This window comes from Engraulis encrasicolus, chromosome 8, assembly GCF_034702125.1.
Source record: "Engraulis encrasicolus isolate BLACKSEA-1 chromosome 8, IST_EnEncr_1.0, whole genome shotgun sequence".
NCBI classification, from domain to species: Eukaryota; Metazoa; Chordata; class Actinopteri; order Clupeiformes; family Engraulidae; genus Engraulis; species Engraulis encrasicolus.
The window spans coordinates 32467439-32482438 of record NC_085864.1 but is presented as its reverse complement, the minus strand read 5'-3'; the positions used below and the strand labels follow the sequence as shown (position 1 = coordinate 32482438).

The window sequence follows — 15000 nt, the reverse complement described above, 5'->3', positions numbered from 1 at the left end:
ATGAGAAATTTTTATTTAGTTGATGTGGACATTCTTAATAGAACGGTACAAAGTCTTAGCTCCTCTACATCTGACTTAGATATTCTACCAACAGCCTTCTTCAAATCCATCTTACACCTAATATCACCAGATGTACTTCAGATCATCAACACCTCACTACAAACAGGCATATTCCCAGGCTGTCTGAAAGAAGCAGTTGTGAAACCCTTACTGAAAAAGAACAACCTGGATGCACTGGTACTAAACAACTATAGGCCCATATCCAATCTACCATTCATGGGTAAAATAATAGAGAAAATTGTTTTTAACCAATTAACTGCCTTTTTAATGTCTAATAGCTATTTTGATAAGTTTCAATCTGGTTTCCGTGCCTACCACAGCACTGAAACAGCTCTTATCAAAGTTATGAATGACATAAGATTGAATTCTGATGCTCGCAAATCATCCGTCTTGGTACTACTTGATTTAAGTGCTGCTTTCGACACAGTTAATCATTCTATACTACTACATAGACTGGAACACTGGGTTGGCTTTACGGGCATAGTGATCGACTGGTTAAAATCGTACTTACAACAAAGAAGTTTTTTTGTCGCCATTGGAAGACATACTTCATCACCAATGTCTCTGGATTGTGGGGTCCCCCAGGGCTCCATTCTGGGACCACTACTGTTCAATCTGTATATGTTGCCACTGGGACACATTATAGAGAATAACTCCATAAATTACCATAGCTATGCGGATGATACCCAGCTCTACTTATCTATGTCCCCCAATGACTACACCCCCCTTGAATCACTCTATCATTGCATGGACCAAATTAACAAATGGATGTCTCACAATATCCTCCAGCTGAACACAGAAAAAACTGAAGTAATTATATTTGGGAAAAGAGAGGAGAGACAAAAGATTGCTACTATCCTTGAAACGAAGGGACTGAAACCAAGGGAAACAGTTAAAAATCTTGGGGTCCTTATTGACAGTGACCTAAATTTCAACAGTCACATGAAAGCTATTACTAAGTCTGCATTTTATCACATAAAAAACGTCTCTAAATTTAGGGGCCTGATGTCTAAACATGATCTGGAGAAGCTAATACATGCCTTCATTTCTAGTAAAGTCGATTACTGTAACAGTCTGTTTACTGGCCTCCTAAATAAGACCATTAAACAGCTTCAACTGGTACAAAATGCAGCTGCAAGGGTTCTTACAAAGACAAGGAAGTTTGACCACATTACTCCAATTTTAAGATCGCTGCATTGGCTCCCAGTAAGCTACAGAATTGATTTTAAGGCAATGCTACTTGTGTTTAAATCATTAAATGGAATGGGACCCACATATCTACTGGATATGTTTCAGCTGTATGCACCGACCAGGGCCTCGTTTCCGAAAGGGCCTTAAGTACTACTTAACGCTACGTGCTACTTAAGTTCACACGTAACACCATCGTAGAGCTCACGGAGCGTTTCCCAAAGCCAACTTAGCAAAGAACCATCGCAGGTTGACACGTAACTCTAAGAGCAATCCACGAGTGGTCTAGAGTAGTCTTAACGCGCTAAGATTGATCGTAGCGGCATGGCACAGTGGAGACACCCACAGGATATGAAGGGAAAAGAAGAAACCTGCGCATAAGATTGCTGTTTTAAGACTCGAGAGGCATGGCACAGTGGAGACACCCATAGGAAAAGAGGAAACTTGCGCTTCAAGTTGATGTTTTAAGACGGGAGTGTAGCCTAAATATCATGGCAGCACAGTTGACACTGCAACGAAAATAAGAAGGTAACATTAATTGTGGATGTGTAGGCCTATAAAATAAAAGTAATGTGTTTGGAAATATTTTACAGGTAGTAAAATAGTTCGACTGTGTTTGATAAACCTGGGCATAATTAAACTGTGATCAATCATAATTTGTGTGGGTGCTTCATGAACAAGAACAAGGCAAAATGAATAAGGGGCTTCTTCGGCAACCAGAGACAAGAATGTTGATGTCGGAGGGCCAGTCCGAAACTTTATTTATTTTATATTTTTTGAAGAAAAATGGTCAGCGAGTTGTTGCACCCTCTTTCATTTTCAAGTAGCCTAAGAAAGGGAAGGCGACGCCGAAAATACATGATAGTTGTAGGCGAAGGGTAAGCTATGACAAAAATGATAAAATGATAAAAAGGCAGCGATGGGGATTCGTGTAGATTTTTTGTTTTAATAACAGCAGACTGCCGTGCAAAAATGTCCTCACAGTTGTGAAAGTCTTGAGCGTGCGGTACTTTGCGCACCGCTCACCACATGTGCCAAGCTCCTCTCCCTATTCCGACTCTAGTAGGCTAAGCAATAACAAAAAGGCAGCGAGGGGATGTGTCAATTTTGATGGACATTGTTTTTCATAACAGCATGCTGACGTGCTCCCGACAGTTGTCAAGCCTTGAACGCCTTGAGGTTGTAACTTTGCGCATCCCAATTTGGAACTCCAACTAGGCCTAGCCTACTTGTCTTCTTAAATATTAAGCTGCAGTAGCCAAGTGCACGCGCTTTATCTGGGTCTTAACGGCGTAGCTCATTATTGCCGTCAGTTGGCAGTTTTGCATGATTTCATTGTGTGTGTGCATTTTATTTCATTTGCCAACAATAACTCCTGTCGATAGTTGCAAACTGCTACAAATGTAGTCCCACCCTTATAGAAAACAACTTTTGATACTGACACACGCCTTACATTTTGTAAATGGTTTAGCAGCAGATGACGGCGCAGTTCACTCCGAGTACACTTCAGCACCACATATGTGGACAGCGATCCTTAAGAGCGACGCTACGAATGATCTTAGAGGCTGTGCACGCGCGTTCATGTACGAGTGTCTTTGGGAAACAGTCGTAGGAAATCTAAGAACATTCGTAGGATCACTGGTTAACGACACACGTAAGGCTAAGAACCATCGTTATCGGGAAACGAGGCCCAGGGCCTCGTTTCCGAAAGGGCCTTAAGTACTACTTAACGCTACGTGCTACTTAAGTTCACACGTAACACCATCGTAGAGCTCACGGAGCGTTTCCCAAAGCCAACTTAGCAAAGAACCATCGCAGGTTGACACGTAACTCTAAGAGAAATCCACGAGTGTTCTGGAGTAGTCTTAACGCGCTAAGATTGATCGTAACGGCATGGCACAGTGGAGACACCCACAGGATATGAAGGGAAAAGAAGAAACTTGCGCATAAGATTGGTGTTTTAAGACGCGAGTGGCATGGCACAGTGGAGACACCCACAGGAAAAGAGGAAACTTGCGCTTCAAGTTGATGTTTTAAGACGGGAGTGTAAATATCATGGCACCACAGTTGACACTGTAACGAAAATAAGAAGGTAACATTAATTGTGTAAGTGTAGGCTATAAAACAAAAGCAGTGTGTTTGGAAAATATTTTACAGGCAGTAAAATACTCCAGCTGTGTTTGATAAATCAGGGCATTATTAAACTGTGATCAATCATAATTTGTGTGGGTGCTTCGTGAACAAGAACAAGGCATCCACACACAAAATAAATAGGGGGCTTCGGCGACCAGAGATAAGAGTGATGATGTGTCGGAAGGCCACTACCGAAACATAAAAAAAAAAAGAAAAAACGGTCAGCGAGTCTTTGCGCCCTCTTTCATTTTCAAGTACCCTAAGAAAGGGAAGGCGACGCAGAAAACACACGATAGTTGTAGGCTAAGGGTAAACTATGACATAAAAAAGGCAGCGATGGGGATTCGTGTAGATTTTTTGTTTTAATAACAGCAGACTGCCGTGCAAAATGTCCCCCACAGTTGTTAAAGCCTTGAGTGCACGGTACTTTGCGCGCCGCTCCCCAAATGCGCATCCCAATTTGGAACTCCTAGGCCTATTTGTCTTCTTAAATATTAAGCACGGTAGCCAACTGCACGTGCTTTGTCTGGTTTAACGGCGTATCTCATGGTTTTGCATGATTTCATTGTGTGTGTGCATTTTATTTCATTTGCCAACAATATCTCCTGTCGATAGTTGTAAACTGCTACAAATGAAGTCCCACCCTTATAGAAAACAACTTTTGATACTGACACACGCCTTACATTTTGTAAATGGTTTAGAAGCATGACGGCGCAGTTCACTCCGAGGACACTTCAGCACCACATATGTGGACAGCGATCCTTAAGAGCGACGCTACGAATGATCTTAGAGGCTGTGCACGCGCGTTCATGTACGAGTGTCTTTGGGAAACAGTCGTAGGAAATCTAAGAACATTCGTAGGATCACTGGTTAACGACACACGTAAGGCTAAGAACCATCGTTATCGGGAAACGAGGCCCAGGTCACTAAGGTCAACGGAGAAGAATTTGCTGGTGATTCCAAAAGTCAAAACAAAGTGTGGAGAGGCAGCCTTTAGCTTCTATGCTTCAAAGCTTTGGAACCAGCTTCCAGATGACGTAAAAAATGCACCCACTATTGATAGCTTTAAATCTAGACTCAAGACAAAGCTGTTCTCAGATGCTTTCTTAAATTATTGATGCTTTTCAAGGTTTTATGTTTATTTATGTTTTATTTTATTATTATTTTTACCTTATGTTTTATCTTAATGTTTTAAATGTTTTTTTGACTCTAATTAATTTCCCTGTTTTCCTTTCATTTACATTTGTTAACTTTGTGAAGCACATTGAGTTGCACCTGTGTATGAAATGCGCTATATAAATAAACTTGCCTTGCCTTGCCTTGCCTTGCCTTACCATTGGAATGAATAGGTGGCCCATTTTGCCTGAATAGGTGGCCCATTTTACCTGAATGCATTTTTTTCCATCCAGGATGACACACCTGTCACTAAAACGTGCAAAAATGTATAATTTTTACATTAATCATTCATTGTTTTTTGTCATGAAATGGAAGATTATGAGTCACTTTATGCAATCAAACTTAAGTTTGGTTAATGTATTGATGTTCTTTCTCAGATTTCATCAGTCTTTCTGAATTTGCCGAAAAGTGGCCCAATTTAGCTGAATGCACCCTATTATTATTATCATACTATTATTATACTGATATTATTATTATCATTATTATTATTATTATTATTAATAATAATAACAACAACAAAAACAGCATCAACAATAATTATAATAATAATAATAATAATAATAATAATAATAATAATAATAATAATACTCATACCACTAGTACCACTAATATGCCACTAATATGCCTACTCCACTATTACTGTGGTTATTATGTGTTGTGTATTGAGCTGCTAGGATGTCATGGACTAACACAAGTCCATGACAAAAAATGGGGACAGAGACGTGTAATCAGCGTTTCTTTGATTTATTATTAGCAACCAATCCATAGACAAAACTAGACTAGTGGGTGGATGGGATTTATCAGTAATCAGTGGTGTAGTGAGAACGGGTGTTGGATGATTGTAATGTGGTGTATGCGTGTTGCATGTTACATCTCAAGAAGTCCAAAACAAAGAAAAAAGACAGCAGCGTGGATGCCTGGGTGCCGAGAGAGAGTGGTAGTTGGAACTGGAGGCTTTTAGTAGGCAGTAGCGCAGGTGCGGCCGCTTCCAATCATCCAGGCCCCGCCCTCGGGCTCACTCCCTGTCAGCTGAGAGAGGCAAATTAGTCATCTGTGTTTTAAGATGCCAGGGGCATCACACCTCCCCCCATAAAAACTTCAGAATTCTCTCTGCATCAACAGCACTGTTAGCATCAGTCAAATGTCAAATTGATCAACATCCCACCCAGGCTAGTTAGGCAACACAACAAAAACAAATAAACATCTAAACAGCACACTACTAAACTGAATATCTAATCCGGTAGTCGACCGAACCCAATCTAACGCAGATAACATTAGCCGGACCCATCAAGTCATCCTAAGGGGCGGGAGAACGAGATAGTGGGTCCGCGGTGACGTTCTCTCGGCCCTTGATGTGGGTGATGCGCAAATTATAGGGCTGCAGGAATAGACTCCAACGCATGAGTCGCTGGTTTGGGTTCTGTAGGGACTGTAAGAAAACCAACGGGTTATGGTCACAGTAAATGTGGATGGGTTCGGCACTACCACCAAGATACACTTCAAATGTCTGCAGAGCCCAAACCAACGCCAGAGCTTCCTTCTCTATCGTAGAATAATGTAATTGGTAAGAATTAAATTTACGAGAGAAGTAGCAAACAGGGTGTTCTACTCCATTGACATCATCCTGAAGTAGAACAGCCCCAGCTCCGACCTTACTGGCGTCTACTTGTAATTTAAACGGACGGTCAAGGCGCGGTGCGGCTAGTAGAGGCTCAGAAGTGAGGAATGCCTTGGCTTTTGCAAAAGCGGTCTGACAAACGGCCGTCCACTCAAACGGTTGCCCTTTTTTCAGCAAGTTAGTGAGTGGTGCCACGACGGAGGAGAAATTCGGACAAAAACTGCGGTAATACCCTACCATGCCTAAAAAACTCATCAATTGGCGTCGGTTGGCGGGAGGAGCCAGGGCGTCGATAGCGAGTACCTTCGATCTCACTGGTCGAACCGACCCCTGACCAACCACCTTGCCCAAATAAGTCACCGTCGCCCTGGCGAACTCACACTTCGCCAGGTTGACGGTGAGTTTAGCTTGGGCAAGGCGGCTGAACAGCTGCCGTAGGCGGTCGAGGTGGGAGGTCCAAGTATCACTGTACGTAACAGCGTCGTCCAGGTAAACAGCGCAACCATCCAAGTTGGCCACCACCTGATTCATCAATCTTTGAAATGTGGCTGCGGCATTTCTCAAGCCAAATGGCATCACCTTGTATGAATATAGGCCACTGGGGGTAACGAACGAGGACACCTCGCGGGCACGTTGTGTCAATGGGATCTGCCAATAGCCTTTTAGTAAATCAATCTTGGTTACAAATTTGGCTGAACCGACCTGGTCCACACAATCCTCCATGCGCGGAAGGGGAAATGAATCAGGTTTAGTAACACTGTTTAATTTTCGATAATCAGTACAAAATCGATTGCTGCCATTTGCCTTTTTCACCAGTATGCAAGGACTGGTCCAGCTCGAATAGGATCTTTCGGCCAAGTCGTTATCCATTAGGTATCGTACCTCGTTCTCCAATAACTGCCGCCGCTCACCCGACACCCTGTAGAAACGTTGCCGTACCGGGGGCGCGTTGCCGACATCAATGTCATGGCTAATTAAATCTGTCTGAGTAGGGGTATCCGAAAACAGCGACGGGAATTCTTTAATCAACGCTCCCAATTCTGCCGCCTGTTCCGGTGTCAAATGGCTCAACAATAGAGGCAAATTTGCTAACGACTCGGAATTATTTAATTTACCAAGAAGCACGGCATCGTCGGGTTCACAGACCGGCGGCTCCTCCAGCGCTGCCACCGCTGGAGGAGGAGCAACGCACGAGACCATGCAGGACGGTGACCTGTCAAAATTACTCTCCGTGGTTAGCGCAGGGGTGTCAAGAGCCGGGTTGGGAGTGTCCCTACGTTGAGTGTCACGGTCACGGCTATGGTAGAGTTTAAGGAGATTGGCATGGCACCGCTGGGTACGTCTCTTTCGGTCAGGCGTAGCCACTACGTAATTATCGTTCCTGTAGCACCGGAGGATTTTGTATGGACCAGCGTAACGAGCCTGAAATGGAGAGCTCACCACCGGCAGGAGAACCATCACCAAATCACCAGTCTTGAAAGAACGCAACTCTGTCTTTCGATCGTACACTTGCTTCATCTTTCTTTGCGACTTCCTCAGCTGTTCCATAGCCAATCTGCCTGCCATGAACAGGCGTCGCCTAAATCCGTTCACATAATCGGTCAATGTCTGAGGCGGCTCATTACTTAAACAACCGTCAAATAGGGACGAAACTTGTCCTCTCACCGTGTGTCCGAACACTAATTCGTTAGGACTAAATCCTGTGCTTGTCTGAGTTACTTCTCTGATTGCTAAAAGCAACCAGGGAAGGCCCTCCTCCCAGTCTCCACCCAGCTCGACACAGTACGACCTTAACATTGACTTGTACGTCTGGTGGAAACGCTCCAACACTCCTTGGCTTTGCGGATGTCTCGCAGAGGAGGTATTGTGCGTCACTTTTAATACCCGAAGTACTTGGGAGAACATTTTAGACGTAAAGTTCGAACCTCGGTCGGTCTGGATTATTTTTGGTAATCCAAAAATGGATATGAACTGAGAAAGGGCTTTTACCACTGGCTTGACAGTGATTGAGCGCAGTGGATAGGCGGCAGGGTAGCGCGTAGTCTGACACATGACGGTGAGCAGGTACAAGCAGCCGGACTTGGAACGAGGCAGCGGCCCAACGCAATCAACTACCAGGTGCTCGAAAGGTTTAGGCGCGGGTACTATCGGTCGAAGGGGCACCGGTTTGGGCACTTGGTTAGGCTTGCCAGTTAATTGACATACGTGACAGGTTTTGACGTGGGAAGTAACAGCCCTCTTAACTCGTGGCCAATAGCAATGACGGACAATCCGATCATATGTCTTTTTAATTCCCATATGCCCCGTTTCATCGTGTGCTGTGGTTAACACCATTTCGCGAAGGGAGCCAGGCACCACCACTTGCCAAATGGGTTCAATGCCACGGGGTTTGAGATATTTACGCAAAAGAATCCCATTATTCACGAAATAACCATGAGGGTGCCCAGAATCCTGTATATCTTTCACTTTATCGAATAAGGGCCGTAATGAAGAGTCATTCATCTGTGCTGTTAACAACTGCTCACGTGTGAGAGAGTGGTGCAAATGGGAGAGCGGCACTAGTGGTTTCCCGAGATCTAAGCGATCCCTCTCAGCGCGCGCTGCAGCGCGCGTAACAATTGTCGCGGGAGATACAAAGTGAAAAATGTCATCACTATCTTCATCACAAAATGGTAACAAATTAGGCTCCCAACTACACTCACCATCCTGGTTAGCCGGTACATCAGGCCAAACCAATGACTTGGCCAATCCATTGCCAAGGATCATGGAGACGCCATGCAGTGGGAGGGCAGGGCGCACGCCCACCAGCACCTCTCCATCCAGTAGACCTGAGGAAAGATACACCTTATGCAAAGGCACAGATAACACGTTCATGTCGATCCCGCGCACCAAAACGGACTGACCCGAATCAGATCTGGAGGAGAAGGGCAGTACTGATTGCAGAATAAAGGACTGAACAGATCCCGTATCACGCAATATTTTGATTGGCACCTTCTCCCCATTGTCGCCCAGTGACACCAAGCCGTCAGAAATAAACGGGGCAAAACTGGACCCAATATCGGACTCAATTGTTGTCGTAGTTTGCCCAGACAAAGAGACTGCCAAGGCAGAGCCCAACGCAGTGCCAGTGGTTGAATCTCGATATTGCGATTTCTCTCTATTTTTACGCTTCAACTCCTCACACTCAAATTTCCAGTGCCCCACACCCCCGCAATAATTACAAATGCGGTTGGGGTCCAATACGCTTTGAGACCCCCCAGAACGAGTATTATCAGGCGGCGAGATGGTTTTAAGTTGAGGTTGGCGCGTACCTTGGCGAACCCAGTGCGAGCGGTCATTACGCGGAGTGGACGCATACGCAAACTTAGTTTTGTGGATCAAGGCATAGTCGTCCGCCAGCACCGCGGCCTCTGCCACAGTAGCAACCTGATGTTCACTAATATAGGTAGCGATGTCTTCAGGGAGACAATTTTTAAATTGTTCCACTAAAACCAAGTTAGACAGATCCTCCTGTGACCCAACCTCAGTAGAGGTACACCAGCGTTTGAACTGAATAGACAGCTCATCCGCAAACTCCACGTAACTTTGGTCTGACGGTTTTCGCATACCTCGGAATTTCTGACGATAGGCTTCTGGTACCAATTCATAAGCTTTCAAAACGGCTCTCTTCACGGACGCATATTTACGACTCTCCTCCGTGCCCAGAGCCGAATATGCCTGCGCGGCTCGACCAACCAGCGCACACTGCAGCAGCAGACAGCGAGTCGTGTCCTCCCAACTATACAAATCCGCTACTCGCTCAAACAGGTTGAAAAAAGTGTCGACGTCGGCCTCGTCGAACTTGGGAAGCAGTCTGATATTTTTTGTAATATCAGGGTGGCTCGGGCTAGAACCAATTTTGCCTTCTTCAATCAATGCTAAGCGTTTACGCTCAATAGCCAGCCTTTCTCGTTCCAGTTCCTGCTTCCCAAGTTCAATCTCACGCTCAAATTTACATTTTTCGGCGAGTACCTGTTGCTCTTGGAGCTGATGCCTACTCTTGTCCAGCTGGAGGAGTAGGAGTTCCTTCTGCTGTTCAAACGAAAGGGTTAAATTAAATTCTAGGTCAGTGGCTGGCGACATAAGCTCTTTCTTAACCAGCGCCTCCCTCAGCAATATTTTCAACATCTGTTTGTTCCTCTTGTCATTACTTGTCAGGGATACCTCATAATGTTCTGCAACTGTAATTAACTGGGCTTTTGATAATTTCCCAAACGCCTCCTCGGTAGGAGTTTCAATGAATTCCTCAACTTCAGACATTGCCTTGATTCCACCACTAATCAATGAAAAAACGTGGGACCACGACCATCGGGTTTAACAAATTAATACTGTTATCCCTAAGAACCCGCGAGTAACAATCCCATCTTCCTAACCATGGGATACATAGACTGTGCTAAGTAGATCCTAGTCTTCAGACGGTTAGTGACGGGGGGTTGTTACGCACCTGAACCCAAGAGTACGAGAGACAACTATGCCACCTCGCGACTCTGGACGTGCTCCCGAGACAAGACGCTACTACCCGCCTTCACCGTCACAAAAACAAAAAAAATGAGACGCCCAAGGGCATCTCCTATGCCTACCAGGGAAGGCACCCGCGGGTCTATGGATACGCAGTAATGGGAAACACCGACGGAAAAACGCCCTAATTGAAATAATTCAATCGACCGCACACGCCTCCAGCCCCCACCAAAAGACGCAAAAGGCAAGGGAAAGAGAGAATAAAAAATGCTCACCGGCAACCCAGGCACGCTGCGTCGATCAACAAAAAAACCCAACAAAAATCTGGCTAATTTGACGAGCCCCCATTTGTCATGGACTAACACAAGTCCATGACAAAAAATGGGGACAGAGACGTGTAATCAGCGTTTCTTTGATTTATTATTAGCAACCAATCCATAGACAAAACTAGACTAGTGGGTGGATGGGATTTATCAGTAATCAGTGGTGTAGTGAGAACGGGTGTTGGATGATTGTAATGTGGTGTATGCGTGTTGCATGTTACATCTCAAGAAGTCCAAAACAAAGAAAAAAGACAGCAGCGTGGATGCCTGGGTGCCGAGAGAGAGTGGTAGTTGGAACTGGAGGCTTTTAGTAGGCAGTAGCGCAGGTGCGGCCGCTTCCAATCATCCAGGCCCCGCCCTCGGGCTCACTCCCTGTCAGCTGAGAGAGGCAAATTAGTCATCTGTGTTTTAAGATGCCAGGGGCATCACAGTCGTAGGAAATCTAAGAACATTCGTAGGATCACTGGTTAACGACACACGTAAGGCTAAGAACCATCGTTATCGGGAAACGAGGCCCAGGGCCTCGTTTCCGAAAGGGCCTTAAGTACTACTTAACGCTACGTGCTACTTAAGTTGACACGTAACACCATTGTAGAGCTCACGGAGCGTTTCCCAAAGCCAACTTAGCAAAGAACCATCGCAGGTTGACACGTAACTCTAAGAGAAATCCACGAGTGTTCTGGAGTAGTCTTAACGCGCTAAGATTGATCGTAACGGCATGGCACAGTGGAGACACCCACAGGATATGAAGGGAAAAGAAGAAACTTGCGCATAAGATTGGTGTTTTAAGACGCGAGTGGCATGGCACAGTGGAGACACCCACAGGAAAAGAGGAAACTTGCGCTTCAAGTTGATGTTTTAAGACGGGAGTGTAAATATCATGGCACCACAGTTGACACTGTAACGAAAATAAGAAGGTAACATTAATTGTGTAAGTGTAGTCTATAAAATAAAAGTAAAGTGTTTGGAAAATATTTTACAGGCAGTAAAATAGTTCAGCTGTGTTTGATAAATCAGGGCATTATTAAACTGTGATCAATCATAATTTGTGTGGGTGCTTCGTGAACAAGAATAAGGCATCCACACGCAAAATAAATAGGGGGCTTCGGCGACCAGAGACAAGAGTGGTGATGTCGGAAGGCCACTACCGAAACATTAAAAAAAAAAAGAAAAACGGTCAGCGAGTCGTTGCGCCCTCTTTCATTTTCAAGTACCCTAAGAAAGGGAAGGCGACGCAGAAAAGACATGATAGTTGTGGCTAATAAGGGTAAACTATGACATAAAAAAGGCAGCGATGGGGATTCGTGTAGATTTTTTTGTTTTAATAACAGCAGACTGCTGTGCAAAATGTCCCCCACAGTTGTTAAAGCCTTGAGTGCACGGTACTTTGCGCGCCGCTCCCCAAATGCGCATCCCAATTTGGAACTCCTAGGCCTATTTGTCTTCTTAAATATTAAGCACGGTAGCCAACTGCACGTGCTTTGTCTGGTTTAACGGCGTATCTCATGGTTTTGCATGATTTCATTGTGTGTGTGCATTTTATTTCATTTGCCAACAATATCTCCTGTCGATAGTTGTAAACTGCTACAAATGAAGTCCCACCCTTATAGAAAACAACTTTTGATACTGACACACGCCTTACATTTTGTAAATGGTTTAGAAGCATGACGGCGCAGTTCACTCCGAGGACACTTCAGCACCACATATGTGGACAGCGATCCTTAAGAGCGACGCTACGAATGATCTTAGAGGCTGTGCACGCGCGTTCATGTACGAGTGTCTTTGGGAAACAGTCGTAGGAAATCTAAGAACATTCGTAGGATCACTGGTTAACGACACACGTAAGGCTAAGAACCATCGTTATCGGGAAACGAGGCCCAGGTCACTAAGGTCAACGGAGAAGAATTAGCTGGTGATCCCAAAAGTCAAAACAAAGTGTGGAGAGGCAGCCTTTAGCTTCTATGCTTCAAAGCTTTGGAACCAGCTTCCAGATGACGTAAAAAATGCACCCACTATTGATAGCTTTAAATCTAGACTCAAGACAAAGCTGTTCTCAGATGCTTTCTTAAATTATTGATGCTTTTCAAGGTTTTATGTTTATTTATGTTTTATTTTATTATTATTTTTACCTTATGTTTTATCTTAATGTTTTAAATGTTTTTTTGACTCTAATTAATTTCCCTGTTTTCCTTTCATTTACATTTGTTAACTTTGTGAAGCACATTGAGTTGCACCTGTGTATGAAATGCGCTATATAAATAAACTTGCCTTGCCTTGCCTTGCCTTGCCTTACCATTGGAATGAATAGGTGGCCCATTTTGCCTGAATAGGTGGCCCATTTTACCTGAATGCATTTTTTTCCATCCAGGATGACACACCTGTCACTAAAACGTGCAAAAATGTATAATTTTTACATTAATCATTCATTGTTTTTTGTCATGAAATGGAAGATTATGAGTCACTTTATGCAATCAAACTTAAGTTTGGTTAATGTATTGATGTTCTTTCTCAGATTTCATCAGTCTTTCTGAATTTGCCGAAAAGTGGCCCAATTTAGCTGAATGCACCCTATTATTATTATCATACTATTATTATACTGATATTATTATTATCATTATTATTATTATTAATAATAATAACAACAACAAAAACAGCATCAACAATAATAATAATAATAATAATAATAATAATAATAATAATAATAGTAATCATAATAATACTCATACCACTAGTACCACTAATATGCCACTAATATGCCTACTCCACTATTACTGTGGTTATTATGTGTTGTGTATTGAGCTGCTAGGATAACAAGGCTGGATATGAAAGTCCAGGTCACTGGTTCATTCTCCTCATCCATGAGTTGTCATGTGGTGGTGATGGGCAAGGCGGTGTATCTCCTGCTGCCCATCCCCCCACACAGCGCTTCTCATCTCCCTCCTACTGTAGCTAGGCTAGTGTTTCTCAACGGGGGCGGTACAGCCCCCAAGGGGGCATTGGAGAGCTCAAGGGGGGCCTTGAGAAGGATACAGCTGAGATGGGGCGGTGCTTACTTGCCATTTGGGGGCATTAGTCCATTTAATTTTAATACCAAGGGGGGCGTTGTCAGTCTTATGATGCTGTCACGGGGGTGTTGGGAGGCTTGTGATGAGGCCATGGGGGCGTTTCTTCAAAAAAGGTTGAGAACCACTGAGCTAGGCACTGACTACAGTCATTCACAGCCACCCAGTACATTACATGGCTGTTGCAGAGGAGATTAGGAGTGTGTGCTGACATGCGTGTGCGTGTGTGTGTGTGTGTGTGTGTGTGTGTGTGTGTGTGTGTGTGTGTGTGTGTGTGTGTGTGTGTGTGTGTGTGTGTGTGTGTGTGTGTGTGTGTGTGTGTATTCATGTACATGCATTCGTGGAGTGTGTATGTGTGTGTGCATGTGCATGGACGTGGGAATGTGAGGTGTGTGTGTGTGTGTGTGTGCGAGCATGTGAGTGCGAGCATGTGAGCGCGGGAGTGAATGTGTAAATGTGGAGAATGGATGGAAATGGGTGCTGACAAGTGTGTGTGTGTGTGTGTGTGTGTGTGTGTGTGTGTGTGTGTGTGTGTGTGTGTGTGTGTGTGTGTGTGTGTGTGTGTGTGTGTGTATGCATGTGAGGCTGTGTGGGTGTGTAAGCTCCTGAATGTGAGAATGGCAGTGGGTGCTGCTGAGAAGTGTGTGTAAGTGTGTGCGTACTAGATGTGCACACATGTTTGTGTGTTTGTGTGTGTATGTGGGTGCTGAGAGGTGTGTGGATGTGTGTGCGTGGATGTGCATGCATGTGTGGATGTGTGTGGGTGTCATGATTGCCTCTGCAAAGATAAGAGGAAGCACAGCATGTTCTGTCACTGGTCAGTGGTGGTGGTGGAGATGTAGCTTTGTCACAATGTCTAGCTCTCCTTGTGACTTGGTGGTTTTCTCTGAAAAAAAAAGGTTTGGACATTCCTTTTGGATTTTTCTCCTTTAAGTTATTTTCT

The 15000-nt window shown here is 44.4% G+C and overlaps 2 protein-coding genes across 4 annotated transcripts in view; one reads left to right on the top strand and one right to left on the bottom strand.

The window, feature by feature from the left end:
- gucy1a2 (guanylate cyclase 1, soluble, alpha 2) overlaps positions 1 to 15000 on the top strand; it is a 128995-nt gene that overhangs the window by 22623 nt on the left and 91372 nt on the right. The gene's annotated exons all lie outside the window — the stretch shown is intronic.
- Positions 5273 to 11412, bottom strand: LOC134454470 (uncharacterized). 3 transcript variants are annotated; one of them, XM_063205491.1, is made up of 2 exons: positions 8878 to 11412; positions 5273 to 5586 (listed from the first exon to the last, which is right to left on the bottom strand). In XM_063205491.1, exons 1-2 carry the CDS (start codon positions 10472 to 10474, stop codon positions 5573 to 5575), a joined length of 1611 nt encoding a protein of 536 aa, XP_063061561.1. In that variant the 5' UTR covers positions 10475 to 11412; the 3' UTR covers positions 5273 to 5572. The 3 variants fall into 3 exon arrangements, with proteins under 3 accessions (XP_063061561.1, XP_063061559.1, XP_063061560.1); XM_063205489.1 differs by having other exon boundaries at positions 5273 to 9003; positions 9784 to 11412; XM_063205490.1 differs by having other exon boundaries at positions 5273 to 9003; positions 10187 to 11412.

Excerpts from the sequence above, each read along its gene's own strand:
- LOC134454470 (XM_063205489.1), bottom strand. The coding sequence starts at position 10,474 with ATGTCTGAAGTTGAGGAATTCATTGAAACTCCTACCGAGGAGGCGTTT. Across the intron at positions 9,004-9,783 it reads CTATCGTCAGAAATTCCGAG|GTCTACTGGATGGAGAGGTG; the intron begins GTATGCGAAAAC and ends ATCTTTCCTCAG.